This window comes from Lactuca virosa, chromosome 3, assembly GCF_052849685.1.
Source record: "Lactuca virosa cultivar CGN04683 chromosome 3, Lactuca_virosa_CGN04683_v6, whole genome shotgun sequence".
Classification (NCBI taxonomy): Eukaryota; Viridiplantae; Streptophyta; class Magnoliopsida; order Asterales; family Asteraceae; genus Lactuca; species Lactuca virosa.
In genome coordinates this window covers 74786092-74813536 of record NC_136428.1, presented here as the reverse complement: position 1 = coordinate 74813536, position 27445 = coordinate 74786092, and the positions used below count along the sequence as shown (strand labels likewise).

The 27445-nt window shown below is 34.0% G+C and overlaps 1 protein-coding gene and 1 pseudogene across 2 annotated transcripts; both read right to left on the bottom strand.

The window, feature by feature from the left end:
• Positions 1-1502: 1502 nt before the first annotated feature.
• On the bottom strand, positions 1503-8791 carry LOC145165979 (MAP3K epsilon protein kinase 1-like). Of its 2 annotated transcripts, none has more exons than XM_079084903.1 (20): positions 8460-8791; positions 7619-7753; positions 7426-7446; positions 7257-7330; positions 7072-7162; positions 6910-6993; positions 6722-6823; positions 6518-6649; positions 6377-6448; positions 6175-6281; positions 6001-6094; positions 4981-5898; positions 4792-4881; positions 4537-4628; positions 4358-4441; positions 3500-4257; positions 2669-3204; positions 2175-2581; positions 1972-2086; positions 1503-1897 (listed from the first exon to the last, which is right to left on the bottom strand). In XM_079084903.1, the coding sequence occupies exons 1-20, from the start codon at positions 8517-8519 to the stop codon at positions 1721-1723; spliced, it is 4149 nt and encodes a 1382-aa protein (XP_078941029.1). In that variant the 5' UTR covers positions 8520-8791; the 3' UTR covers positions 1503-1720. The 2 variants fall into 2 exon arrangements, with proteins under 2 accessions (XP_078941029.1, XP_078941030.1); XM_079084904.1 differs by having other exon boundaries at positions 4792-4875.
• A 6657-nt stretch (positions 8792-15448) lies between these two features.
• LOC145163681 (MAP3K epsilon protein kinase 1-like) overlaps positions 15449-27445 on the bottom strand; it is an 85340-nt pseudogene continuing 73343 nt past the window's right edge.

Sequence of the window (27445 nt, the reverse complement as noted above, 5' to 3'; positions counted from 1 at the left end):
ATGTTCATGTTGCTTCAAAACAATAATTAATTAAAAATCATGGATATGTCATATTATCCATATTATCCATGTAAGCCATTTTTAAAATGCAAATTGTCTATCTTATCACTTTATATTTTAGAATATGTTTAACATTTTAATTATAACAATCAAATTACATGGATATGTCATATTATCCATGCAAGTCTCTTTTGAAATGAAAATTGTCTATCTTATCACTTTATTATTTAGTGTATGTTTCACATTTTAATAATAATATTAAGTGTTTCTTAAAAGTCTTCTTTAACTTATTATTAATAATAAGTGGTTTAAAACTAATGAATAACAATTTTAAATGATAATAACATCAAATTATAAATTACATTTAGCTATAAATAATTTGTATTATAAATGAACATCATTATTGAAATTAGAAAATGATCGCATAAGTAAAAATATAATTAATCAATAATAATAATTGTTAAAAATAATACTAAATAGATAATTATATTTAATTCTATTAATGAGGAATGTGGGTTGATGTCAATGAATATTATTGTTCAAAATAATAGAGATTATATATATATATATATATATATATATATATATATATATATATATATATATATTCGTGTAAAAATATTATCTCAAAGTTAATGTCAATAACATAACCATTTTAAACATATATTTTTCAATATTTTAACAATATATTTTTAATCTTCGCTGCGCAACGCGCGGGAATTCGTCTAGTGTATATATATATGGAAAAGTTCAATAGAGAACCATAATTATTGGTTCTTCAAGGAACCAAATCTTTTTTTCAATTTCTAGAGCTTATTCTTTATCGAAAAAAAAAATCTAAAAATATCTAAATTCATATATTAACATTGTGAATGTGAAAAATATTTTTCGGATTCACCGTGTGAATCCGGATTCACATTGTGAATTTTCAAAGATTCACATTGTGAATTTGACGTAAAAAAAATCGAATTTGATATCATTGGAAAAAGGATAAAAAGTTATGAATTTCTGTATTTTTAGTTTTTTTTTTGATTAAAAATAAGTTCTAAAAGTTGAAAAAAAGATTGGTTCCTTGGTTAATTATGGTTCTCTATCACCCTATATATTATATATATCAATATATTATATATATCAACGAATATCAATGAATAGATATAAATATCAATTCTTAGTATTTTCATGTTTTAATTAAAGTAACAACCAACAGTCTTGGAATTACTAACATAATTGAGTGATTGGCATCTATAGTTGGTATGATACACGGTTTGGAGGAAAAAAGATCGATACCATACCAATTTCACCCCTAGCTTCTACCTCCCATACCAACTATAAAAGGATTCTTTGAGTTTGTCGTTGTTGAATATATTAAAAGATTACTTTATTAAAAAATTATAAACTATAAAATAACACAACACAAATACAATTTAGTTTTGTTAATTTGCTGCTTGGCGTGTGTTGGCTTGGGTTTGTACACGTTTAAAACAGCAAAGCACAGCAGTCAGTTAGAATATAATAATCTATACACCTTTGTTATAAATAGGCAGCATGCTAGGGTACAGATTACACAAGATGAAATCAAACACAAACCAAACCAAACCAAAACACGAGAACGTGATTCCAACAAACAAAAATCAAAATAAATAATTACATCCCATGACACACCAAAAATTATATATTTACACGTGAAAAGTCAAACAGACTCAAGACCGAATCAAATGAATCATAAAACAGTATTGATATGAAGTGCTTTAAGAAGTGAGGTGGCCATTTGCTTCACCAGAACTTGACCACCAGAGCTTTGCCCATCTCTTCGTTCTTCAATTAAGTTTTGTAATTTTTGAGGCAAATCATTCTCTACAATCAGCTGCTTTGGACGTGGATGATGTTCATATACAGCCTGTCACAACAAAAAAATAAATAAAAATGACTTAATGTAGAATGAAAAAAAGCAACACTTTTCCAAATTCCAACCTTAATTAATTTTAGCAGAGTGAGTCGTGCTATAGCATCCTGGTGATTAAGTCTCGATATGAGTAACGGTGTCAACCCGTTAACAGCCAGTGTTTTATTTATCTCAATTGATTTCCTGCGGCCAACAAAAGGAAAGGATTGATCATACACATATTGTTATGATTAAAAAAAAAAAGTTAATGAATTAAAACATAGAAACGTACGTGATGATTTTCAAAAATGGCTCTAATATGTGAAGGAAAAACTGTTCCGGACAGCACTGAAAGAATCTGACCAACTTCTGAACAGATTCCTTTCTCAACAAAGCTTGTTCCACTTTCTTGTTGTCATTGTCATGTGCCAAACACACAGCAATTGAATCCAAAGCTGTTACAGACCAAAGCTGGTCTTCAAGTAAGCTTAAGTAGACATCCATTCCACCATGCGCTCTCAACTGTTCCCTTGAATTACGTGATGCGTGGGCCATATCACATAACAAAGGCAATGCGTATTGTCTTAATGGAGAATCCGACATTATGAAACGCATTAAATGTGGAATTATTCCGTTTTCTGCTGCCTGTTCCTGTCTCCGTTTATTAATTTTGCATAGATTGAATAGTGCGTTCAAGACCTTCAAACAACAAACAAAAATAATAAACATTATTATTATTCAAAGAAGGTCAAATAATCATAATTAATGAGATATATTTTCACTTACCTCATGATGAATTTGGGAAACAAGAGGGCCATCTTTGAGGTCAAGATTTGGGATAAGATGTTTAATGGCATCAGCTCTTTGTAGATGTTCCAAACAGTGTGGATCCGTGGACAAAAGATTGATGCATTTTAAGAGCTTTAATAGAATAGGGGGTTCGATTTTATTGAACATTTGGAATAACCGGCTGAGTAAACTTTGGCTACACATGTACGACTTCACTGTTGAGTCAGCACCCGCGAATTCAAGTAAAAGATCCGCCACTTTTTCAAGATATTCCCTCGCCACGTCAGCATTCCATGGGGACACCATGTGGGACAAAAGTCCAGATGACGTGGCACTCCCTGGTCTAGCATTGAGAACCCCGGAACCCGAGAGTACACCTGATGCTGTTTGAGATGCAATTCCTGATGTGGACGCCCCACCCCCGCCATCATTGGACCCCACCACCCCCGTCTTTTTGTTATTAACTAATTTATGTGGAGTTTTAGGCATCGACTCATTGTTATTAGCATTTTCCCTTCCACGACTAGAAGCCTCTGTTGAATTCAACAAACAAAATGATAGAGGAAAATTACATTTTTGGTCCCTAAGTAACTATAGCTTGTATTTTCAATTTTGGTCCCAAAAAGTTCTGTTGCAATTTTAGTCCTTTTTTGAAGTTCTTATAACGTTTTTAGTCCTTGTTCCAAATAAAATGATTATTTTTGGGACCAAATTTGCAAATAATAGCTATATACTCAGAGACCAAAACTGAAAAATTATTTGGGACCAAAACTGAAAAATCAGACCAAAAAATGTAATTTACTCAAAAGAAAGAAAGTCATAAATTACCAGCAAATTCAGCCATTAAGAAATCGAGCCCATTGTTCTTCTTTTCAATAGAAGTATGCAAAAGTGGGAGTATACTTTCATGTTTTTCTAATCCAGTCAAATGGCGAACATATTCAAGTTGACCAGAAAAGTGTCGCGAAGGGGGTTCTTTTTCCAAAAGACTTAAAAGAGGCCGGACATTTTCTTGCCCATTTGATACAACATCCATAGATTTCCTAGGCCTATCAGTGGACAACCTTCCAAAATTAGAAAGTCTCTGTTTATGTTCAACATCTTGTGAACCATCTCCCCTCTCCTCCTTCACTGTATTCGAATCTGGTGATCTTGAATTAAATGGAGCTTCAGCACTGGTGTTGCTTGATTGATGATGATGTTTATCAATGTCTAAAGTGAAGAATCTTGAATCAGGTGAATGAGAAGATGATTGATCTGTTGTTACACCGTGTTTGACTTTGACATGGTCAACATAATCCATCCCATTGGCTGCACTTTCAGTTTGCATGAAAGTGTTACTACTTGAATCTAATGGACCGGATCTTGATCGGGTGGCTAAACCTAAACCTAAACCATCCATTGAAAAGCCACCTCCACCAGATATGGAAGCCAGCCTGGTTGCTTCATTTAAGCTATAAAGGGTATTTATGAGCCTCAGTAATATTCCGTTTTTTGCAGCTATTCGACAAAAATCATTCCTAAGTGTTGATCTTTGAAGCTTAAATACCTGCCACATTCCATCAATAGCTAGATGGACCATTTCCCTGGAATTTGGAAAGCTTCATTAGAACATTCACATTCTAGAATGTAATCATAACTGCTTCAGTTCTGTATGAAATTATACAAGTTAAAAGAACTAAAAACCTGTATTTTGCATAATCAGCCTCCAGAAATCCCACAAGAACAGGTATCCCACGGCATGCTATAAACATTTGTAATGTCAATGAGCTGTAACAAAAAGATTCCACCTCAATACAATCATCTTTTTATAGTATAAACACAAAGAAATTAGAAAATTTAGGGAAAATGAGAAAAATTTATACCTTGACTGACAAAGTTGCTGCAAAAAGTAAGCTGCTTCCATACGAACCTCTCTTGTTCTATCAGGCACTGCAAACCCCATAACAACAGGTACCTGGGGAGGTTTTTTCGTAAATAAAATGAGACTAAATGACCATTTTACCCTTATAGGTAAAGGGTTGGTGTCATGATCCATTAAGTCAGATTCTTTTGGATAATTCCAATTAAGTCATTCTGTCCACAGATTAAGTAAAAAGAAACAACCCCTAAATACTTACAAGTCCAACTAGACAAGCATTCTCCTGAAAGTCAGTGTTATCCTTGATAATTTGATTCAAGACATGAAGCACGGAGCATATAACCTGCACCTACAGAATAGCATTAAAATATATTACTAAAATATTTAATATAATAATAATAGAAGAACAAGATTTAGTAAGTAGTAAGCCACTTTGAATTGAACATACCCGTGTCCTAGGAACCTCAAGCAATTCCAGAAGAGGAAGTAATCCATGTTGGGTCATAAAAACAAGTTTCTGTTCAGGGCGATGTTGAAAGAAAACAGTTAACTTATGACACGATGACACAATCACATCTTCTGATTCCTCTGGTCTCAATGAAGAAACTAATTTCCCAAACTCAACAGCTTGCAGGTGAAAAAGATTGTCTGCAGGTAGTTTATCATCAAACCCTAGGCCATCAATACCAATCACATCTTCTTTTAAAACACCCATCATAAGATGAAGTATATCTCCTCCATTAGACTGTCCACCTGGTTCATTCTCCAACTGTTTTTGAGCAATTGTAGCCCTTAAATGTGTTGCCAAGTCAGCTCTTCCAGTATCTGTGTTCCCTTGATTATTATTATTATTCATGTGTGATGAAGAAGCAGATGTTGAAGCTTCAGCTGACCGATCTTCAAAGGTTTTATCCATTGGTTGAAATAAATCGTCCAATGAAGCATCGCCAGGTGTATCACTGAATTTACTCAGTTCGTTGTTTCCTCCAACTGTTCTTGATGCTTTCACAGACTTTTGAGAAGTGTTGTCATGGCCTTTGTGGCTAGAAGTAGTTGAACTGGTTTCAGTAGTAACAGAACTTCCGTTTTCTTTGACTTTTGTGGTTTTTGATTTTGACTCTGAGTCACCATTTGTTATCGTTACCTCAGTGGCACCTAATTCTGATAGTAGCTTCTCATGGGCATGTTCTTGATTAGTTTCATTGTTTACAGATGAAGGTTCTAATGGTAATTTCTCATGAATAGCTAAAGTGGCAACTGCAACATCGTCTTCTGATACATCTGCTTTTTCATTACTTGAATCATTTTCCTCATATGACTTGCCAGCAAGAGTAGCTTCAGCCAATAGCAACTCTGTTTTAACTTCCTGAAATTCGGAACATCAATAAGTAAAAACAAATTATATACTGTAATACCAGTGTGTTTGAAACTTTGTACTTATTAGTTTTAATTACAAGGAAATAAATACTTTGACTTTCTCCACAGAGAGATTCTCAACAGTGGTTAGATCATCTGCATTTGAAGTTTTTGCACCACCCACTGAGCCATCATCTTCTATGTTTCTGAAAAAAGAGATGCTCTTCGAATATAAAAACATGATTTTTATATAAAAATATATAATCTTTATCCTTGCAGCAATTACCTGAGTGTACCACTATGGCGAAGTGAAGACTGCAATACAACACGCCTTGAATTTTGTATCCAAGGGTGAGAAAGAAGTGTTTTTGCATCAGGTCTCAGTCTAGCATCCTGAAATATGAAAATTAATGTTAAAACAGAGAATAGATAACTTCAAGAAAAGTAAAAAAGGAAGCATAAAACCAGACAGTCGTTTTACACTTTACCTTTTTAAAGCACTGGCGTAAAAAATCTGTGATACCAGGTGACAGGCTATCTGGAATTGGAGGATTTTCATCCTGAAGGGCAATATAGGAAATTCAGTAAAAATGATTTGAGGACATGGTAAATTAACAATGATAGAATACCTGAACAATCCTAAAGAGAGCTGGCATGGGTTGAAGATCATAGTAAGGAGGCACACAAGTAAGTAGCTCGATTACAGTACAACCAACACTCCATATATCAGATGCAGCACAAACTCCTGACATTTCAATCACCTAAAGGAGAAAAAATTAGACAGGAAAGATCGAGTTTTTATTAAAAGAATAAGAATATATAAATATAAATACCTCAGGAGCCATCCAGTAAGGTGTGCCAACAACTGAATGTGTATTAACATCTGCCTCTGTTAGCTTTGTTGCAACCCCAAAATCTGCTAACTTAACAAGACCCTGAAAAGAAAAGCCAACAGAGGTAGAAAGGTAAGATAAATTTTAGAGCTAAAAGGGCAAAGACAAAAATATACTCTTATACTTACCTCTTTAGTAGTCAAAATATTGGCACCCTTAATATCCCGATGAATAACCCCCTGTTCATGCAAATAAACCAAGCCTTCCAAAACCTGCTCATGCATTAAACTCAGAAATATTTATATCAAAAAATTTGAACCAGGTACATAAGCTCAATGTTAGAAACAAACCTGAGCTATATAAACAGCCACCAATGATTCAGGAAATGGCCCAAATTTGTTTGGCTTGATAATGTTTGCAAGTGAACCATTCTCCACATACCTTAGATTAAAAAGATTATCACCAATTAAACACACTTTCAAAACTAATACAAGTGATAAATGTATTTAAGGTTAATAAATTTTAACACACTTACTCAAGAATTATATGAAGATGGGTCTTTGTCTTTAAGGATCCAAGATACTTTACTATATTTTTGTGGTTCAAATTCTGCATCAAAAGAAAGGCAACATATGGTTTACAAATCACTAGAATATTCCTGCAATGTTACAAAAATTACTATAAAGTAAGACCAAAAATAGTACCTTAAGCAAGTCAATTTCTTGCTGAGAAGTTACCACGTCCAATTGGTTCACAATTTATCCATATAGAAAGCAACAAATGTGTTAATACAGAATATAAGTGGTTGAGTATCATATGCTAATTAACCATATATAAAATACATCACATTACAGCATGTTTGAAATATTAAAAGGAAAAGAAGGAGATAAATTGTACCATGATAATGTTGAGGTCCTCCTGAGCAATATTCTCCAAAGAAACTTGTTTTATTGCAACAAAATCTCCATTCTCCAAGTCTAAACCCTTGTAAACTCGACCATATGCTCCTTTCCCAATCTCATCTCCAAGCATCTTCCAAAACATAAAAGAAATAGCACATTCAAATCCAGTATGAAGATATAGCATGCCAAAAGTAGATCATAACAAAAATAGCATTCCACTAGGGGGGATAAATCTCACAACTGATTTGGTATTTTACTAATAGTTTCCAACATCATTACAAGAATAGAAATGATAGTACCAACCAATCTAGCTATGAGATCTCAAGCTACATCTGGTTGACTTCCAACTACACAAACTATTTCACAAAGCTACATTGCTACGATCATGAAACAAGTCTAGAGAAGTGCTACTGTTTGCCAAAAGATGGACTAAAATTCAAAAACTTCTAGCTATAGGAAAGAGAAACAACAACTATAAGCAACCTCATAACTTCTTTGTAATCTCAAACATCGTTACATGTCTAGAACATGAACTCAACTGGATTCCCAAGGAAGAGCCGTCTTTTGAGTACTGATGTCAAACCTCGTACTCTTTTAATGCAATAGTTATGGAGTGTGATGCAAATATAACATCACCATTAATGTATCAAATTACTTCAGAAATTTAGAGTAATTAACCGAAATTTTCCAAAAACTTCAAAACCACATCAATTCATATTCATAGAGTGCGAGATTTCACATCCAAAGTCAAAAAGATAGCTCCAATTTTTGGAATGAAGGGGATAAGACTACGAAATACCCTATAGAAATTACGCGAAATCATGAACATTTCTTACATATTTGTTGTCCAGGGTCTTCGACTTATGAAAGGCGGTCGTCGTCGCTTGGCGAGACATCTCTCTCCCCTCCCTGTCTCTTTGAATTCAGTAAGGGGGGAGGGTTTTCAGTAACCCTAGAAGAAGAATTCAGCCATTATTGTATATTCAAGTGGAATAAAGCGCTAATCCTTCGATTTTGAAGAAGATGAAAAAGAAGATGTGGGACAACACAATGGCCCGCCGGAAAGTGATCGGCTGCAAAATCTCCGACGAATTGTCAAAAATCGAAGAGGGGCAAAATACTGTTGTTAGGTTGCTCCAATTGGTCGTCCTTTCTGTCAAGATGTCTGTTGCAAAGCCTAATATTATTGTTTTTCGGTGGATTACATAAATCGTCCCTTATCTATTTACAAGTGACACTTTTATCCATCGGAGACAAATTTACTTGTTTGCATGCCTTTCAACAACTTAACTTTACCTTTGTCTCTCTTTTCTTTATCTCATTGGATATTCGAGTTATTTTTCAGAGTGAAAGGGAATGATTTATGAAGAAAGAGAGGGAAGCTTATCGTTTGTGCAAACTGTTTGGAATCTTTCTCGCCAGATTCTGAAAGACATACTATACAAATACAAACCTATGTTTAACATATTTACGAGTTAATGCATTGAAATATGTATAATCTCATTTAAACATAAGACTTGCTTAATAAAATCATTATCATGTATTAGAGTTATTTTTTGTATCATCTACTCTAGTTGCTGTCAGGACCGTTGATTTTTGATGTTTTGTACGAAAAAATAAAAATAAACCCTTAAGCAATAATTGTTATAAAATTAATTAAAGTAAAATTTGTCACCAATATGTTACTATTATGTCGAATGTAGTAATCCGTTATTACTCCACTAATATGTTACTAATTTGTTACTAATACTAGTGTAAGTAAAAATATCCCCCCCCCCCCTAAACTACATGAGTCTTATGTGGTTGGACATCTCACGCATGTCTTGGGTCCTAGCATAAGCATTAATTTTGATCGTTCTGAAAGCCCTACCATAACTTCTCATATGATTGATTCTGAAAACCCTCCCATCACCATTAAATCATGATTGTGAATTGTATAAGTAAAACATTATTTTTTGCTTACTTTCTATTTATTAAGATTATAATATGATTCAAATTGCTACTAATAAATTTAAATTTGTTGAGTTTATTTTAGTTTCAAGTAGTTGATTTGTTTATATAGATTAGTGATTGGATAGTGCAAATTTCTAAATTTTTAAGAGGTTTCATTTTTTTTAGAGTGCAAGGAACAACGTTTTTCCATATAGTGGTTCCATTGTCGTTTGGTTTTGATTGCAGTTAAATAATTCAAAATGATCAAGTTTTATGACTTAAAATTTATTGGTAAATTAGTGATGTTAGATTTGGCTTGATTTTTGGGGTGAAAAATGAAAAATTATACAGTGTTTGGTGAATGAAAATGGAATTGATAAAAGTTGGAGGATTAAGCTCACATACCATCATTGTGGTTGATAATGGAAGCAATAGAGAGATGGTTGCATTTGATCTCGAACATCAAATAGTCATCGATGCGGATTGCCATGACAGATTATCATGTTATCTCTTAATCTCTTCGATGTTAAACATCTGCAAAAAAATTTGTTTGATGTTGTCATATGTGTGGCTTCAACTAGATAGCTGAGAATGATAGAAATATATGTAGAAGCAACAAAAATAAGTTATATATAAATATGAAAAAGGTATGTTGCTTTATATGAAAAAGGTAAGCTCCTATATTGAAAGTTGGATTAAAATATGTTCTTAGTAATAAAATTTCAGTACCAATAAAATACTATAAATAAAATGGAATAAAAGTACATTGTTATTTCATATATTTTGCATTTTTGTACTAACAAAAACCTATGTACACATCTTTAAGAACACTTAAACTCATAATTTTGACAGTATTGACTATTTAAAAATGTTTTAAGTATTTAAAAATGTTTTAAATGGTTATCCCGTTTAAAATATTTAAACCGGACCTTTTAGTATGATCATTAGTTCCAAGCAAGAAGCTACTTGTGACATTTGAATCAAACTACATACATTGACAATGTATAAATAACTAAAATATATTAAATTTTAGTAGTTATAGTTTTGTGGTTAGCTCCTTTTGTCTATTTCCGAAAGAATGTTAGAATCTTTTGTCATTTTTTATTTTATTCATTTTATCTAATTTAAATGTTTGTTGTTATACTAAGTTTCAGACAACACCATGAAATAGGCAAGATCAAAAATATTTTTGTTGTATCAGCAAACTAAAGTAATATGACTATTGATGACAAAAATACTTGAACCATACAGGAAAAACTGGGTTGGCTAAATGGTTATTGGACTGACTATGAAACATCCCAAAAATACGACCCAAAAATTTCGTTTTCAAATCATTACTAAAATCATAAACCATCCAAAGCCATAAGTAAAAACATAAATCATGTTTCATAAAACATCATAGTATCTGTCTCAAATCAAAATCTCATGGTAAAACATCAGAGTAAACTCCTAGGTTGTGATTGTGGTGTGTGTCATGCGATCATCCCGAGCCATTTCCCTTGCTAGTGGAAGTACCTGAAACCAAAACTCAAAACCGTAAGCACGAAGCTTAGTGAGTTTCCCCAAACTACCACATACCATACACATATATCATGCAACTAAGAGATACGGGCCCCGCCCACACTCTGCTGACTCTGACATACGGGCCTCGCCCACACTCAGCTACTTCGAGATACGGGCCCCGCCCACACTCGGCTACTATGAGATACGGGCACCGCCCACACTCATCTACTGCGAGATACGGGACTCGCCTATACTCAGCCACTAATCCAACATACAAGTATCACACAGACAACAAGTATAACTAATTCTAACAGTCAGACATATATCCATAATCAAACTATACTGCGAGATACGGGCCACACCCACACTCAGCTACTAACATTTCATACTACGGGACGGCCTTGGTGCCTTAGACCCATTCCTACTGAAAAGAAACTCACCTAGTATGACTGACTGCTGCAACTCTGGGTGAGGAATCTCTGTCTGCTGCTCCGACGACTCTCCGACTATAAATTTCCATAAAGGTGCTTAGTCAAAATTTGATAACTACATCTAGGGTAAAATGACCATTTTACCCCTGGCTACAGTCAACATCCTGGTCAAAGTCAATACCCAGTTGACCTGACTCGCCGACTTGGTGCACCAACTCGTCGAGTCCCTATTATCCATCTGTTCCCAACCCCGACTCTACTCGTCGAGCCTTGCAAGAACTCGACGAGTTCCCCTTCAAACATAGCATCGAGACTATCTTCATCTGGCTCGTCGAGTTCATCCTTGAACAACTCGCCGAGTCCGTCGTCATGGGTTGGGAGATTGCATTGGACTCACCGAGTCTGTTCATACACTCGTCGAGTCCCAAGATTTCTAGGTCTATAATCATGTGTATCCTTGTGGAGTCCCCTCCTAGACTTAACCAGATCCCTTCGAAGCAAAAAGGTTGGGGAACCAATGCTCGACTCGTCGAGTCTCAAGAACGACTCGCCGAGTCCCCTAAAGTCCATGTCCATAAACTCGATTTTTGTTAAGCTCATCTTATCCAAAGGGTAGATCTGACCTCCTAGGGTCGATATAGAACGTAAAGTTAAGAACTTTACGTCCATGCATGGGTCCCTAAGCTCAAAAGACCCTAAAATGAGGTCTACAAGATGCATGGGGTTACTATGGCCCTAAGGTTTGCATCTTTATGCCATGTAACCCTCCCTAGAGCCTAGATCTGAGATATGAACCACTTGGGACGTCCCAACACCAAGGACCAAGGTTTTTGTGCCAAAACCTTTCTTAATATGGGGACAAATAGATCTAAGAGAAAGAATATCAAGTTGGAAGCATGATTACCAGAAAAGATGGCAAATGGGGTGTAGTTCCTGGATCTACTCCTTCCCCCTTGAGTCTTTTATCTTCCACTTCTTCCACTAGCTTCAAGATACACCAAATAACACTCAAAATAACCAAGAAAGCTCAAGTTCACTTATGGAGGATTAGGGTTTCGAGGGCAAAGCTTGAAAGTGATGGAGGCTGAGGTGGAAGCCTCATAAGATGTTTAAATAGGGTGCAAACCCTCCAATTTAGGGTTTCACTTAGACAGCTCCTACTCGCCGAGTCGGTCTTCCGACTCGTCGAGTAGGTCACTTAATCCCCCGACCCGGAGTCGATCCTACTCGACGAGTTGGGCCTCCAACTCGCCGAGTCCAAGGGTAAAATATGAAGTTTGGCTCGAATTTAAATACGTACCTGATACCGGATGTTACAGACTATGTGATTTTTCTATAAAAATTACAAATTTGATATGATTACGATATTAAGGTTATACCAATCCAATAACTCTATCACATTTACCCTACCCTAACCATTTTTATTATAATACTTATAATTTTATTATTAATATATAGTATTATGTATCATATTATTAATACAAAGTTTGTTGTGTAATTACTACTAACATAGCAATTCATAATATTAACCTAAAATATCTAATAATGATAATTAATTATATTGCTTTTATTATTTATATTGTGATTTATATTAGTTTATCATGAACTTAGGATACTAAAACTTTATATATCTATGTAAAATTTGTTACATATTAAACTCGTTGGTGTTGATGTTATTAGAAAGTATAATTATTTTTAAAAAAATCAAATCATTTTTGGATGAGATTTTGATGGTAATAAGTATTTAAATTATAAAATTATAAAATATTAATATCATAAATTACAATACCCAATACCCAAAAACTCGTCAGTTATTTACTAACTAGGTATCAGCGGAACATGGTTGGTACATGATTGTGTTTGAGATATGTTTTGTAATCGGGTATGGGATCAGAATCACCAATACTCATCACATTGACATATGTAAATTAAACCATTTTTACTTTCAATTATATAACCTATATTAATCAAACTAAATCCAACTCCATTTTGTCATGATTTTAAATAGTTAATTAGTACCAGCAGATCAGATTTATATATTCACAAATAGTTAATTAATACCATTAGATCAAGATCATGTGTGTTATATAATTTTTCGTCATTTTAAAAGAAACCACATGGAATGATGAAATTGAAAGTCGACCAAAGTGGAGGGTTTAAAGTTTAAACAAACGTCATTGGGTCCAAAAGTGTCACAACCGAAAAACGAATAAACGAATAAGTATAATACTATACAAAATCTCTACCCTAATAAATAAAGATATTTTTGCCACATGTCATATTCTTATTCATTTTGTCACATGTAATTTTATGATTATTTTAAATTATTTTTTATTCCACATGTCACTTTATGTTTTTTTTTTTCTATTTTATTAAATTCCGCATATGATTTAAATCTAATAATAAATGCATATCAATTTTATTAATGGACTTTCCTTCTAATTTCAAAATTACTAAATTAAAGTTTCATTAATTTCCTTCATTTATTTATCTAAGTTATTTGTTTAAATTGAAAAGAGAAAAAAAAACACTTTAATTTTTATAATTTAATATAATTTTTTTTTTTACTTTTCTTATAAGTTCAAACTTTTCAAATATTTTAAATTTTATATTTAAATTTTCTTTTAAATGAACTCATTTAATACATGGGTCTCACACCTGATAGCAAATAAAGTAGTATAACTTAAGTTAAAGCTAAGAAACAAACAGCATAAGTGATTTTGCTAAATTAATATGAGAAAACAAAATTCACAAGAAGAAACATTTTAGGACTGAAATTTAACAAAATAATCATATTTTTAGTTCTTTGTTCATTATGACAATTTCATAATGGATTTTTGTGATTGGTAAATGACATTTTGAATACGCCACGTTGGAAAAAAAATCTTAAAATTGTACTTTAAAAAATAAAGAAATTTGTTATAGAGAAATACATATTCATATATTGATTCAATATATTACAAAATCCATAATTTCTAATGGTGAACTTCCTTTTTGAAGCTCTCTATTCTTAGAACCATTCAAAACGCCATTACTTAAAAAGTTGGTTAATTTGTTAAATATCACCTCATAAAAAAATGCATATTGAAAATAATCAATAGTTCCATTTGGATAGTAAAAGAGAATTGATATCAAAGAAATTATAAATTCTGAAAAAGTCCAATAAATAATGATATACATTCTATAATAATTGAATTAAACCCCTTCTTGAAAAAACTTGTAGGTTGAACATACATGACTTGAAAAAACTTGTAGGTTGAACATACATGATGTTTTGTTCCTGTTTTATAACATTGTCCCTACATTATTATTATTTATTGTTATACAACATTCTTTGCTTATATTATTATTTATTATTATACAACATTCATTGCTTATGACATTCTGTATATAATATATGAAAACTTAGTTTATATTTCATTGTATTTTAAAAAATAAAGAAATTTGTTATAGAGAAATACATATTCATATATTGATTCAATATATTACAAAATCCATAATTTCTAATGGTGAACTTCCTTTTTGAAGCTCTCTATCTCTTAGAACCATTCAAAACGCCATTACTTAAAAAGTTAGTTAATTTGTTAAATATCACCTCTTAAAAAAATGCATATTGAAAATAATCAATAGTTCCATTTGGATAGTAAAAGAGAATTGATATCAAAGAAATTATAAATTCTGAAAAAGTCCAATAAATAATGATATACATTCTATAATAATGGAATTAAACCCCTTCTTGAAAAAACTTGTAGGTTGAACATACATGACTTGAAAAAACTTGTAGGTTGAACATACATGATGTTTTGTTCCTGTTTTATAACATTGTCCCTACATTATTATTATTTATTGTTATACAACATTCTTTGCTTATATTATTATTTATTATTATACAACATTCATTGCTTATGACATTCTGTATATAATATATGAAAACTTAGTTTATATTTCATTACACATAACTAGCATGAAGATTGCAATACAACACGCCTCCTCCAACTTTGTAACCAAGGGTGAGAAGTAGTGTCTTTGCGTCAGGTCTCAGCCTAGCATCTTTGAATATGAAAATTATTGTGTTAAAAGAAACCATATATAACTTCTTACCTTACATAGACCATTTTTTTAAAGAATGTAAAAGTAGAAAGTTTTTTTATTTATACCCTACCTTGTTAAAGCGCTGGCGCAAAAAATCCGTGACACCGGGTGACAAGCTATCTGCTATTGGAGGAATTTCATCCTGAAGGACAGTTTAGGGAACTCAGCTTTATTTATGACAAATAAAATGTTATTATAAATAAAAAAAAATAAAAAAAAAAAAAAGAATCAGAAAACAGAAGACCTGAACGATCATAAAAAGAGCTTGCATAGGATGATGATCATTGTAAGGAGGCACGCTAGTAAATAGCTCAATCACAATACAACCAACAGTACTCCATATATCAGATGTTCCACAAACACCTATCATTTCTATCACCTGGAAAGAAAAAAAACTAGAAACCCATTAAAATTATATGACATGAAAAATAAGAATATAAAAATAAAAAATATTAATAAAAAAAAACCTCGGGAGCCATCCGGTAAGGTGAGCCAACAACAAAATGCATATCAACATCTGCCTCTGTTAGCTTCATGGCAACCCCAAAATCTACCAATTTAACAACACCCTGGAAAAAGGAATCATAAATTTCATATTTGAGGATGCCAAAGGAAATGTAATACTAATACTTTACCTCTTTAGTAGTCAAAATATTTGCACCCTTAATATCCCAATGAATAATCCTTTGTTCATGTAAATAAACCAAGCCTTCCAAGACCTTTTCACATTTTCAATGCTCAATATCATTATACAAAATTTGGTGAAGGTCCGGAAATTTAATGTTAGTAACAAACCCACCTGTGCAGCTGTGCTACATAAAAGGCCACCAATGGTTCAAGTAATGGCCCAAAATTATTTGGGTTGATGATGTTTGCAAGTGAGTCATTATCCACATACCTAATAGGTTAAGAAAGTCACTACCAATTAGAAATTGGTTTCTAAATTGATACCACTGATAAACATATTATATATATTATTAAACCTAGCATATACTTACTCAAGAACTATGTGAAGATGGGTCTCTGTCATAAATCGTGGTTTCCACAGTTTTAATTTGATATTTTATATATTTATATGTATTTTTCTATATGTTCCCCGCGTTTTACGCGGGTTATAATCTGGTTATATATATATTATTAAACCTAGCATATACTTACTCAAGAACTATGTGAAGATGGGTCTCTATCATAAAGAATCCAAGATATTTTATTATATTTTTACGGTTAAAATCCTACATCAAAGGAAGTCGTATCAAGGGAATATCCAAAACACAAGTAATTGATCACGCCAACAACTGATTTGTATTAGAATCTAATGTTTTTAGAGTTGTGTTATCATTTGTTGTACTATGTATAATTAGACGATTCACAAGTTCAAAATTGTTCATACAGAAAGCAACAAGCGTGTAAATATGAAATAAAGTAGCCATGTAAATATATAAGCCCATGGAAATGAGGAATTGTAATGAATAAAGTTTAGAAAATCAATCATTTTTCTTACTAAAATATTATAGACAGATAAATAGACAATAGAAATGATGAAACAAAATGAACAAGATTAAATAGAGCAAGTATTATCTTCTTTAGAATGAGAGGTAATAACACCTGGTAGGGGAAGGGAAGATTGTTAACCTCAAAAAGAAAAGAATTAAAATTATACCATGATGATGTTAAGATCCTCCTGTGCACTATTCTACAAAGGAACTTGTTCTATTGCAAAAAAATCTCCATTCTCCAAATCCAAACCTTTGCATACTCGACCATATGCTCCTTTCCTGATCTCGTATCCAAGCATCTTCCAAAGTGTAACAAGAAAAATCAAGCTAAAAAGTCAATACGCATCTATCCCACACTACACAGTCCGAAAATACAAATAACTTACACAACCACATTGCTACAACGATTACAAAGAGAATTAAATCCACTAGCACTTTACTTTTTAGTCTCAAACCTCCTTACATTTCTTAAGTATCCACTGCCTTGGATTCCCATAAACGAGTCATCTTTTGATTATTGGTGTCAAACCTAATACTCTTCAAATGCAAGACTATTATGAAATGTGTTGCAATTGGTCGCCAATATTATCCTATCAAACCACTAGATGAAGTTTAACCTACTTAATCATTTTTTCCTCAAAATTGTTGTAAACCATATCCATGTTGTATTCATCGAAGATTTTACATCGAATGTGAAGCGTATGGTTCCTAATTTTTTGGCACGAATATAGTAGTACTAAAAACGCTATGGAAATTCGGCATAATCGTGAAATATCTTACATACTTATTCTCCAGGGCCATGGAATTATGAAATGCGATCGTCGTTGCTTGCTGAGACGCCCCACTCGGCCAGTCCCCACCACACTCTTTGGATTTTAGTACGGCATGTAACATATCGGAAATCAAGAGGTAAAATTTTCATTTTTATTCAACCAAAACACCAATTATCTTTACAAAACATTCAAAGTAACAGAGTTACCAGAGTACAATCCCAAAATCGACATGTTGCGGAAACATGGGTGGATGCGTTGCGATCAAGTCGGTCCCTTCCCTATTGAACCGAAAACTGAAACCAAAAACTGAAAACCGTAAGCACGAAGCTTAGTGAGTTTCCCAAAATACCACATACTATACATATCAAACATATAGTAGGCCCCGCCCGATGAGTGTAACGGGCCCCACCCTAACTCGCATAACAGGCCCTGCCCACCGAGTGTAATGTGCCCCACCCACTAAGTATAACGGGCCACACCCTAACTTGTATAACGGGCCCTGCCCACTGAGTATAATGGGCCTTGCCCTAACTCGCATAACGGCACCGCCCACTGAGTATGATGGGCCTCGCCCTAACCTGCATAACGGGCCCCGCCCAACATACAAACATACAAGTATAACAAAGGTAATAGCATACATAATAACCATCGGGCCCCGCCCAGTAAGCATACAAGCACATACGCATACAAGAGTCACGCAGACATCTAACATCCTAACATAACAACCATGGGCCAGCATTGGTGCCTTCAACTTGCTAAACATGGTGAGGAAACTCACCTCAAGTTGTTGAATCTTCCAATGAATTCTCAGTATGCTCCGAAAATCCTCGCGCGCTAGCACTATCAAATAATTATTCAATTAATACTTGGATCTCAGTCCATAAAAAAGAATCAAAGCCACTTCACCCATAACCAAGGTAAAAGACCATTTTACCCTTTCCTTACTTGGCCCAAAACCTTGGCCTAATCCATTAGCTCCAAAAAGTTCAATTTCCTACATGGTAACCCAAGGCCCAATATGGCCCAACTTCCTAATTAGGCCCAAAAACTATCATGAGACCAATACCAAGAAATCCCACAATCTATCCATGGCCGAAAGTCAAAACTCCAATGGCCCAACAAGGCACAAACCTTAAAAGGCCCAAAATGGCATATTAAGGAGTACGACACGCGTACCAGAATGGTACGCCCTGCGTACTCACCCTCAAAGCACAAAGTACAATATGCTAAAGCACGTCACTCTAAATACGCTAAATGTACTCCTGTACGCCCAACGTACTCTTTAGAAGGCCAAAATCCCACAAAAGCTCATAATGGTTAAGACAAAGACTTTCGAACTCATATATGACCCTAGGGATATGTCTTAGCACGTAAAGTTGGCAACTTTACTCCTTTGCATTGCTTAATGGGACCAAAACCTCAATAAAATCCATAATAAACATCCAAACTCATGCATGGTCCAAAATAACTCATCAAGATGACATTTTTATGAACAAGGGACCTCCCAAATGCCAAGATCCATCATTATAAGCTCTTGGAGTAGCTCATACTCACAAGGATGACTCTAAGGAACAAAATGAACCCAAAATACTCCTTAAACTAGATCTAACACCTAGATTCATCAAGATAGAAATTTATACCTCCAGAAGATAGATCAAGATGCACAAGGCCTAGATTCAATAACTTCAAGCAATCCCACACTTCTCCAAGAAGCTCCTTATTCTTCAAATACCACCAAAAGCTCAAAGAACCACACAAATGGAGGCTAGGATTTCGATTATAGGGTTTAAAGGGATGGGGGCTGAAGATAATAGGGTTTGGTGTTGAGTTAAGGAGCTTAAATATGGTCCAAGACCCTAAATTAGGGTTTGTATATAACTGGAGTACGTCATGCGTAACTCTGGTACACCCAGCATACTCCAAATAGTACCTGCGACATCCTTGCCTAGTACGCCCAACGTACTTCCCAAGTACGCCCCGCGTACTAGGCTGGCCCTTAAACCTTCAGACTTCCGAATGTCATATATCCTTCGTTCTAAGTCTGTTTTCGACGATCCTTATATTCCCGGAAAGGTCACGAGAAGCTCTACACTTCTATCAACTCATCCTTGCCTTAAAACCTCCCAAACTAAAATCTGAAATTCATAAAGATTCGAACTTGCCAAATTACAGTTATACCCTTGGGCTCTAATTCACAAACCGAACTCCCGAATCTTCTAACTTGCATTACCTACAACCAAAGGGGTCTAAATCTCTCCTTCTCAAAGGCCCTAAGACTTATGATAATCGGTCTTCGGGTCACGGCCCCGAATTAGGAAACGATTCAGAATAGGATGTTACAACTCTCCCCCACTTAAATTAGATTTCGTCCTCGAAATCACTCCTTACCACTCTCTTGGAAACCAACGATCCGAACAAAACCCCTTAATGTTAAACAAATCACTGATCCTTTAACTGTCGAACCAACATGTTATTGTTATAAACTCTTAAACCTCATAACTTGCTTGACCTCCACGCTGGTAGAACCATTTCCGAAACACAATTCATGTGGACCAAATATGATAGGTTATTAACCTCAGGTCGCGTGCTAGTGATAACTAAAAGGTTTATTTTCGGTTGACTCTTGGAACTCTCAAGATCAGTACGACTCCCACTAACTTCTTGACATATGAGTTTTCTCTCAATGAACATTCCTTGACGAGCTAAAACAAATATTCAAAAGTTCGTGTGGATTCCCGACAAGAAAACACTTCATAGAATAGGTTTCAGTTTATCCTTTGTTTCTCGATTAACGAAAATATCACAACTCCAATTCTATATGTGCTAGAGTAATAAACATTTTAACTCCACATATTTCGAGGTTTTTTCAACCTTCTTAGTTTGAAAAGAGTTTCAAGATACGATTTGTAGTTAGTAGAGTATGACTCTAAAACTTGATTGGAACAAAGTATGACTTATCTATTGATTGAACCATTTCAACAATATATGATTCCTCTTCTTAGTCATACAATTGCACTAAGATGTTCTTTGAGGTTCAATTGTGATATAGTTCGACAATCATTAAGATGATCATAAAACATGATGCTAAAGTACTCTCATTTCCTTTCAAATTGAAGAAACTTTTATATTTCTGTCTAATAGATTCTTCTATTCATTCTGCTATTATTTGAAAACCTTTTCAAAAGCAGTAGAATTCTGTTCAATCTTATGAACAAAACATATTTACTAAAACATCAGAAAATCATGATGAATAGAGTTACTGTCTTTTGTGGTGGATATGAAGAGTTCATATCAATATGTACTAGATACATTAGTCCTTCGCTTGACTCGCATAAACATGTGATCAATGAATTAGTCATAATTTTTCAATGAACAATATTCTCATATACTATACAATGCGACTTATACAACACCATGTATCTGTCCAGTTGGTGATGAGATTTCTTTTCACTTGGTCAGTTATAACAATACCACAAGTGATATTATAAGAATCAAATCCACAATTAATATTGCTAATATTATAAATGTAACAAACACTTTCATAAATATCATTGCAAGGAAATATAAATAAGATAACCAGATAAACCAAAATTTCACTTTATTGAAAATAAACGAAAAATTGGAACTTGTCCTTACAACACATAAAATGAAAAACTATGTTTCTCTACATCTCCTAAGAGTAATAGCAATCTATTATATTATCCCAACTCCTTAGTAGTAGCTCCAAATTATGATCTTCGAACCATGTGACCAAAGTCCATTTCTCATGATCAGATTTAGCTCACCTTGTTCAAGCTTCCTTCTTTCTCTTAGATCCTTTAATATTATCAAAATGTGATCATCACATCATGTAATAACAGTCTACGAATAGGAACCTATAAAACAATGGAGTCAGATAATGGATGTACCTGAAGTAGAGTCACACGACTTGACTTTACTATCTCTAAGATCTTTCAGGTATTTTAGGCAGCTTTGCTTCCAATGTCCCTTCAATTGGTAGTAAAACAAATGGACTCTTTGGGATCAACACATGGAATGATCCCATAACTAGTCATTTCTCTTTACCATATGATCAAACAGTTTGATCTTGGATGACCCCTTTCCATTGGGAAGATAAATTTTTTCTGGACCACCATTGTCAATGTTCATGGAAATCTTGGAAATAGACCCAATAAGGAGTTCTGCTTTAGATGTGCTCTTAAGCATTTTTTATTCAACAACAATCAACACGTGGGTCAAATCAATTAGGGTCGCATAGAGATTCCTCATATGAAAGTTTTTAACAAACTAACCATATGACTTGGGAAGCAAGAGAAAAATCAAATTAATGGCCTTCTCACTTGGGAAAACGACACCCAATCTATCCAACTTGTCAATGTATGATTTTTTTTTCATAACATGCGTACATACAAAGTTTCCATCTTGATGTTTACACGCCAATAGGGATTGAGTAGTCTCGTATATTTCAAATTGAAGAAAACGTGTTGTTGAGAGATTCACATGAGGAGGAGGTGGAAGAAAGATAATGTCTAGTTCCATCGTTTCCTAAGGAAAGGAAAACAATTTCAGCTTGACTTGAGATTGGAGGACCATCCCTAGAATATTGAGGAAAACTATTTCCTTAAGAATGAGGAAGACCATTTCTATATTCATAAGATATTTTAAAATAGGAGAAAAATAGAATTTAAGCTAGTTGATTTTAATCCTTAATTATTAACCCATATAATTAAATTAAGGCTAGGATCCATATTTTTTATTCAAACTTTGAAGAGGGATGTCGTAATCAAATTCGAATCTATTTTAGGTAGGTAAGACTTTTACCAATTCCATTCTTATGAAACTCCTAGATCTTTTGAGATTCATTGATTCTTATCAATGACATGTTTAACCTCGGATTATGCTATCACTTTTGTGTAACATCCCAAGATTTGTCATTTATAGTCCCTGGGGATAGATGGGTGAAGCCATGAGAAACATAAGGGCTAAAATGCAATTTTGGGATCAAGAGGAGTACGCTACGCATACATAAGGGTACGATGAGCGTACTAGGCGCGCCCTAGTACACTGGGTGTACACTTGTGTACGCTGGGCGTATTCATGACAGAAGGAAACCCTCATATTTAGGGTTTGGGTGCTATATAAACATCCTTATGGCTCATTTCTCCCACCACTTTTAGCCTCCATACCCTAGAGACGTCCCAAACCCTAGTTTTGTGTGTGAGTGTGAGTTGGTGTGTGTTTTAAGCTCTTGAAGGTGAATACATTGCATTAAATAGTTGGAGAAGGAAGGCAAGCTTGTAGATCTGAAGTTTCCTTGTGCTATAGAAGCTCAAGAAGGTAAAAAGCTTCAAACTTTATGCTTGTATGATATAGATCTAGCCATTCTAGCTTTATGGAACCATTTCTTGTCCCAAAAGTCCCAAGTTGGTGCATGATATGATTTGGACGAGATGAGCTGTCCTTTCAGACCTTAGAGAGGGTCCTAAGTGATAAAAGTGAGGTCCCAATGGCTTAAGATGTCCCATGCATGTAGTAGAAAGGTCTTAATGGATTAAGACCATGTATTATGAGCTTTCTGGACGTCGAAAGTCTTAAAGTTCGAGACTTTATGGTTCTAAGACACTTTTGGTCGATGGATCTGAAATATGGGCTTAAGTGCTTAAGCCCTTAAGCACTTATTAGGGTTTTAGCAAAACCCCGTGTATGCCCCACGTAAATTCTATACGCCCAACGTACTGGGTCAACCACCCCGATGGTGGTCAACGTCAGGTAGGGATGAGCAGTTTGTCCCAAATCCCGATCCCGTACCGGTACCGAAACGTACCGAATTTGAAAATATGGGACGGTACTCGGTACTCCAAATACATGAAATTTGGGATTCGGTACCACCGGTACCGGTACTGTTGGATTAATGTCTAAGTCCATAACTATATTTGGTATGTACTTGACCCGACCCGGCATGGTCCATTTGGGTTGCACTTCACCGGCACAATTTATATGGATAGTCTTTTGAGAATAGTATATTTATGATTTATATTAATATATTATAAGTTCTAATATATTAATATGGAATCATATTATTTAATTAGTATTGATTAAGAATTAATTTAGAATTAATTAAGTGATCAAAAAGAACTAATTAAATATGGACTCTTATATATATGGAATGGGCCAAGTTCATTTAGGTTGGGCTAAGCTTTCATGGATGGTCCATGGAGCTTTTAACTCATGGATCCTATATAAATGAAAGGTCATGGGTATTAGGGTTTACATGGATGTAACCCTAATCCTCCATAATATATAAAGGGGTCCTTGGCTCACAAAATGTGCACTAGTGTGTGAAAAAAAGTGTGGGCCGATTTTAGTGAGCATACATATTCTCTCAAGTTCTTCCAAGGTGTTTTGGTGATTTGTGATTCCACTTGAGGCTTCCACACTATTGGGGCTAAGCTCTTAAAGTTCAAGACTTCAAGCAACATCAAAGGTATGTCATCTAACTAGAACTTTGTAGTATAGTTGCTTCATAATATGCTAGTTAGGATGAAACCTTGGAATATTGATTATTTGCATGTATAATAGAGAAAACATAGATCCAAGGTTTATAGGGTTGCATGTACACCATAGGAGTGTTAGAATGCTCAAAACCCAACAGTGGTATCAGAGCCTGGTTGTTTTCTGTTATATTGATGCAAATGTTTTATTTTCAAAGTTGGAAAAAAAAGAAAAAAAAAACATGACGTTTGTCAAATTTTAAGATAATTACTTGTTTTTGTGAAAAACTAATTATTTGTAAAATTTGAATCATTTGCTATATGAGTTGAATTAGGTCAAATTTAGTAAAAGATAAAATGATATGATTATTTTATTAGTTTTAAAAGTTTGATCTAAATGTTTTAAGGAGTTACAAATTTTGTCATAAAATTTTGGAGCTCAAAAGTTTTCTTTTTTAAAGTTGTGATCTTAAGAGTTTTGAAACTTCCATAAGTTATGGATATGAAAGTTTTTTTTAATAAAAAAAAATTGATTCAAAGTTTTTATGGAGTTACAAAACTTGGTGTTAATGTTTTAAAGAATTACATAACTTGTTCTTAAATTATGGAACATGGAAAGTTTCATCATAAAACACCATTAATTCCATAAGTTATGGAATCCAAAGGTTTTCAAGAGTTACAAAACTTGCCCTCAAGTTTTGGAATTTGAAAAAAGTTTTTTATGAAAAAAAAGAATTGAATTCTAAGACTCTTGGGTTCATAACTTAAACAATTAATTAAATGGTTTTAATTTTGAATTTAATAATTGGAATTATGATGTTTTGTTGAATAGTTCAAATTAACTCTTATGAACTTTATTAATAGTTAATTGAAGCGTTTAATTAAAAGAGTATTATTAAATCCATAAATAAAGATATGGTTTGAGTTTAATTAAATTAAAAGTTTAGTTTAATTAATAGATTAAACCACCAAGTATTTTAAATGTCTAAAATACACCCTTATACTATTATAATATTAAAAGTTTAATATATTATATGTATAAGAGCAAGTCGTCTTACCATTAGTAGGCCTCATTCACGAAGCCGGTCTATAAGGGGGGTATAGGTTACTGCCTATAAAATGGCAGTTTAATGGGTGTCCACTCTCACTCACCGCTTCCTTGAACGGTGGAGGGTCGTTAGCCGAACAGGTAGGACAAAGACTATAATTCTCCCTTCATTATAAGTATAATGATAAATACTAAGTAACTAAACACTTATAAATTCCCAATCTTAGTTACTTAGGAAAATGTGAATAAGGTGCTAATCCATGAAATTACACTTTGCACTTTGTTTAAGCTGTTAGTGGAGCGTGTGTGGTTAACCGGCACACTAACCTGGACTTAACAAGGTAGGCAAAGGGTAACTTAATGTTTATCGTAGTATCGTTGGAGCGTGTGTGGTTAACCGGCACATCGATTGAGGGGTAAATATTAAGGGTACCAAGTATATTTGCATGGTTACTTCACACCTTGTTTTGTGATCCTCGACATCCCAGTCACAAAACCTGAAGGGCACACTCGAGATTGAAACATGCCATTGAAAGTTCAATGAATCTCAAAAGAATCTAGGAGTTTCAAAACCAATTAAAACCTAATAATACATTTCGTTTATCTTGGTGGAAATTGGTGAATCGTCATTCACCTACCTTCAAATATTTTATAGCTTGGATTACGGCATCCCTCTTCCAAGTTATAAAATAGTTTGTTGGGTCCTAGCCTTAATATATCATATTGGGTGTTATATTAAGGACTTAAATCAACTTTACGTGAATTTCTCCCATTGTTGATGTCTGGTTTAGACAACAATGATCTTCCCAAACCAAGCTTTCCTAATGAATATGACTTCCCGAGTTTGGCTCATGGAAGTCATACTTCTCTTCCTCCACCTCCTCCAATTATTCTCCCTAACCCACAAGTTCAAAGGTCACTCAATCCCTATTGGCAAGCAAGGTCTATGTGTGATCGCATCTTGGAAATGAAGTCACATATTGACAAGCCGGGAGAGTTGGGTGTCAAAGTCTTAAGAAGGTTGGATGTTCAATTACTTTCTAAGTCACTTAGTGAGTTCCTTTGGGACTACTATGAAACAGACTATGACATGACCCTTAATGATCTTATCTATTTGCTTGGTCAACAATGATTTGAGGACTAGTAAAGCAAATTGATTAGGAGATCAACTTCCCAATGGACATTGACAATGGTAACATTAGATATCTAGAAAAGCCTTCTGATCCCAAAGAAAGGGTTTGACCATAGTCAACTAGGTTGACCAAATGGTAAAGAGAAAGGCTAAGTCTGCGATATTCCCATGTACCATTCCCAGTGAGTCCATATGTTTCTCTTGCCAAAGGAAGGGGCATTGATTGCGAAGGTGCCTATTTACCTGAAAGATCATAAGGTTGATCAAGTCAAGAAGTTTGACTCTGCTTCAGGTAAAGTTCACTATCTAACTCTGTTAAGTTTCTATTATGAGATTCTTATTACATGATGTGACTTGGTCACATGTTGATGTTTTAAGAATCAAAGAAAAGTGAAGAAACTTAAAGGAAGTATATGCTGATTCTGATCGCGAAGATGGTTTTTGATCGCATGGTTCGGTGATCAGAATTTTGAGCTGTTGCTTAGGAGTTATGATATATTGCTTAGGAATAGATAACAACAAGTTTTTCATATGCATTTGCATTGTAAGGATAAGTTTTTCCGGAAGTTTTTTTAAAAAAAAACAGTGTTGATTTATTTATTTTAAGTATCCTTACAATGGCATTTGTGAAAAATTGTTGTTTACATGTTTCCATTGATAGCAATATTGGAAAATGGATTTGATTCTTTCATTTGTGGTAGTGTCTAAATTTACCAAATAAGGAAAGTTTCTCATCACCCAAGTTTTCAATTGGACCGAAACTTGGAATCATGCAAGTTGTATAGTATGATGAATGAGAACTTTAAGCTTTCGAAAATTAAGACTAATTCGTTGTTCACATGTATATGTGAGTCAAGTAAATGACTAAAGGGATCGAGTACACATTCTTGTGCACTGGTCAAGTCCACCACAAAGATCGATAAG

What these genes read in the sequence shown, in the direction of transcription:
- LOC145165979 (XM_079084903.1), bottom strand. Translation starts at nt 8,519, where the DNA reads ATGTCTCGCCAAGCGACGACGACCGCCTTTCATAAGTCGAAGACCCTG. An exon ending in CGCCATAGTGGTACACTCAG is followed by an intron (nt 6,095 to 6,174) that starts GTAATTGCTGCA and finishes CTCTTTTTTCAG; the next exon opens with AAACATAGAAGATGATGGCT. An exon ending in CTTAATGGCTGAATTTGCTG is followed by an intron (nt 3,205 to 3,499) that starts GTAATTTATGAC and finishes TGAATTCAACAG; the next exon opens with AGGCTTCTAGTCGTGGAAGG.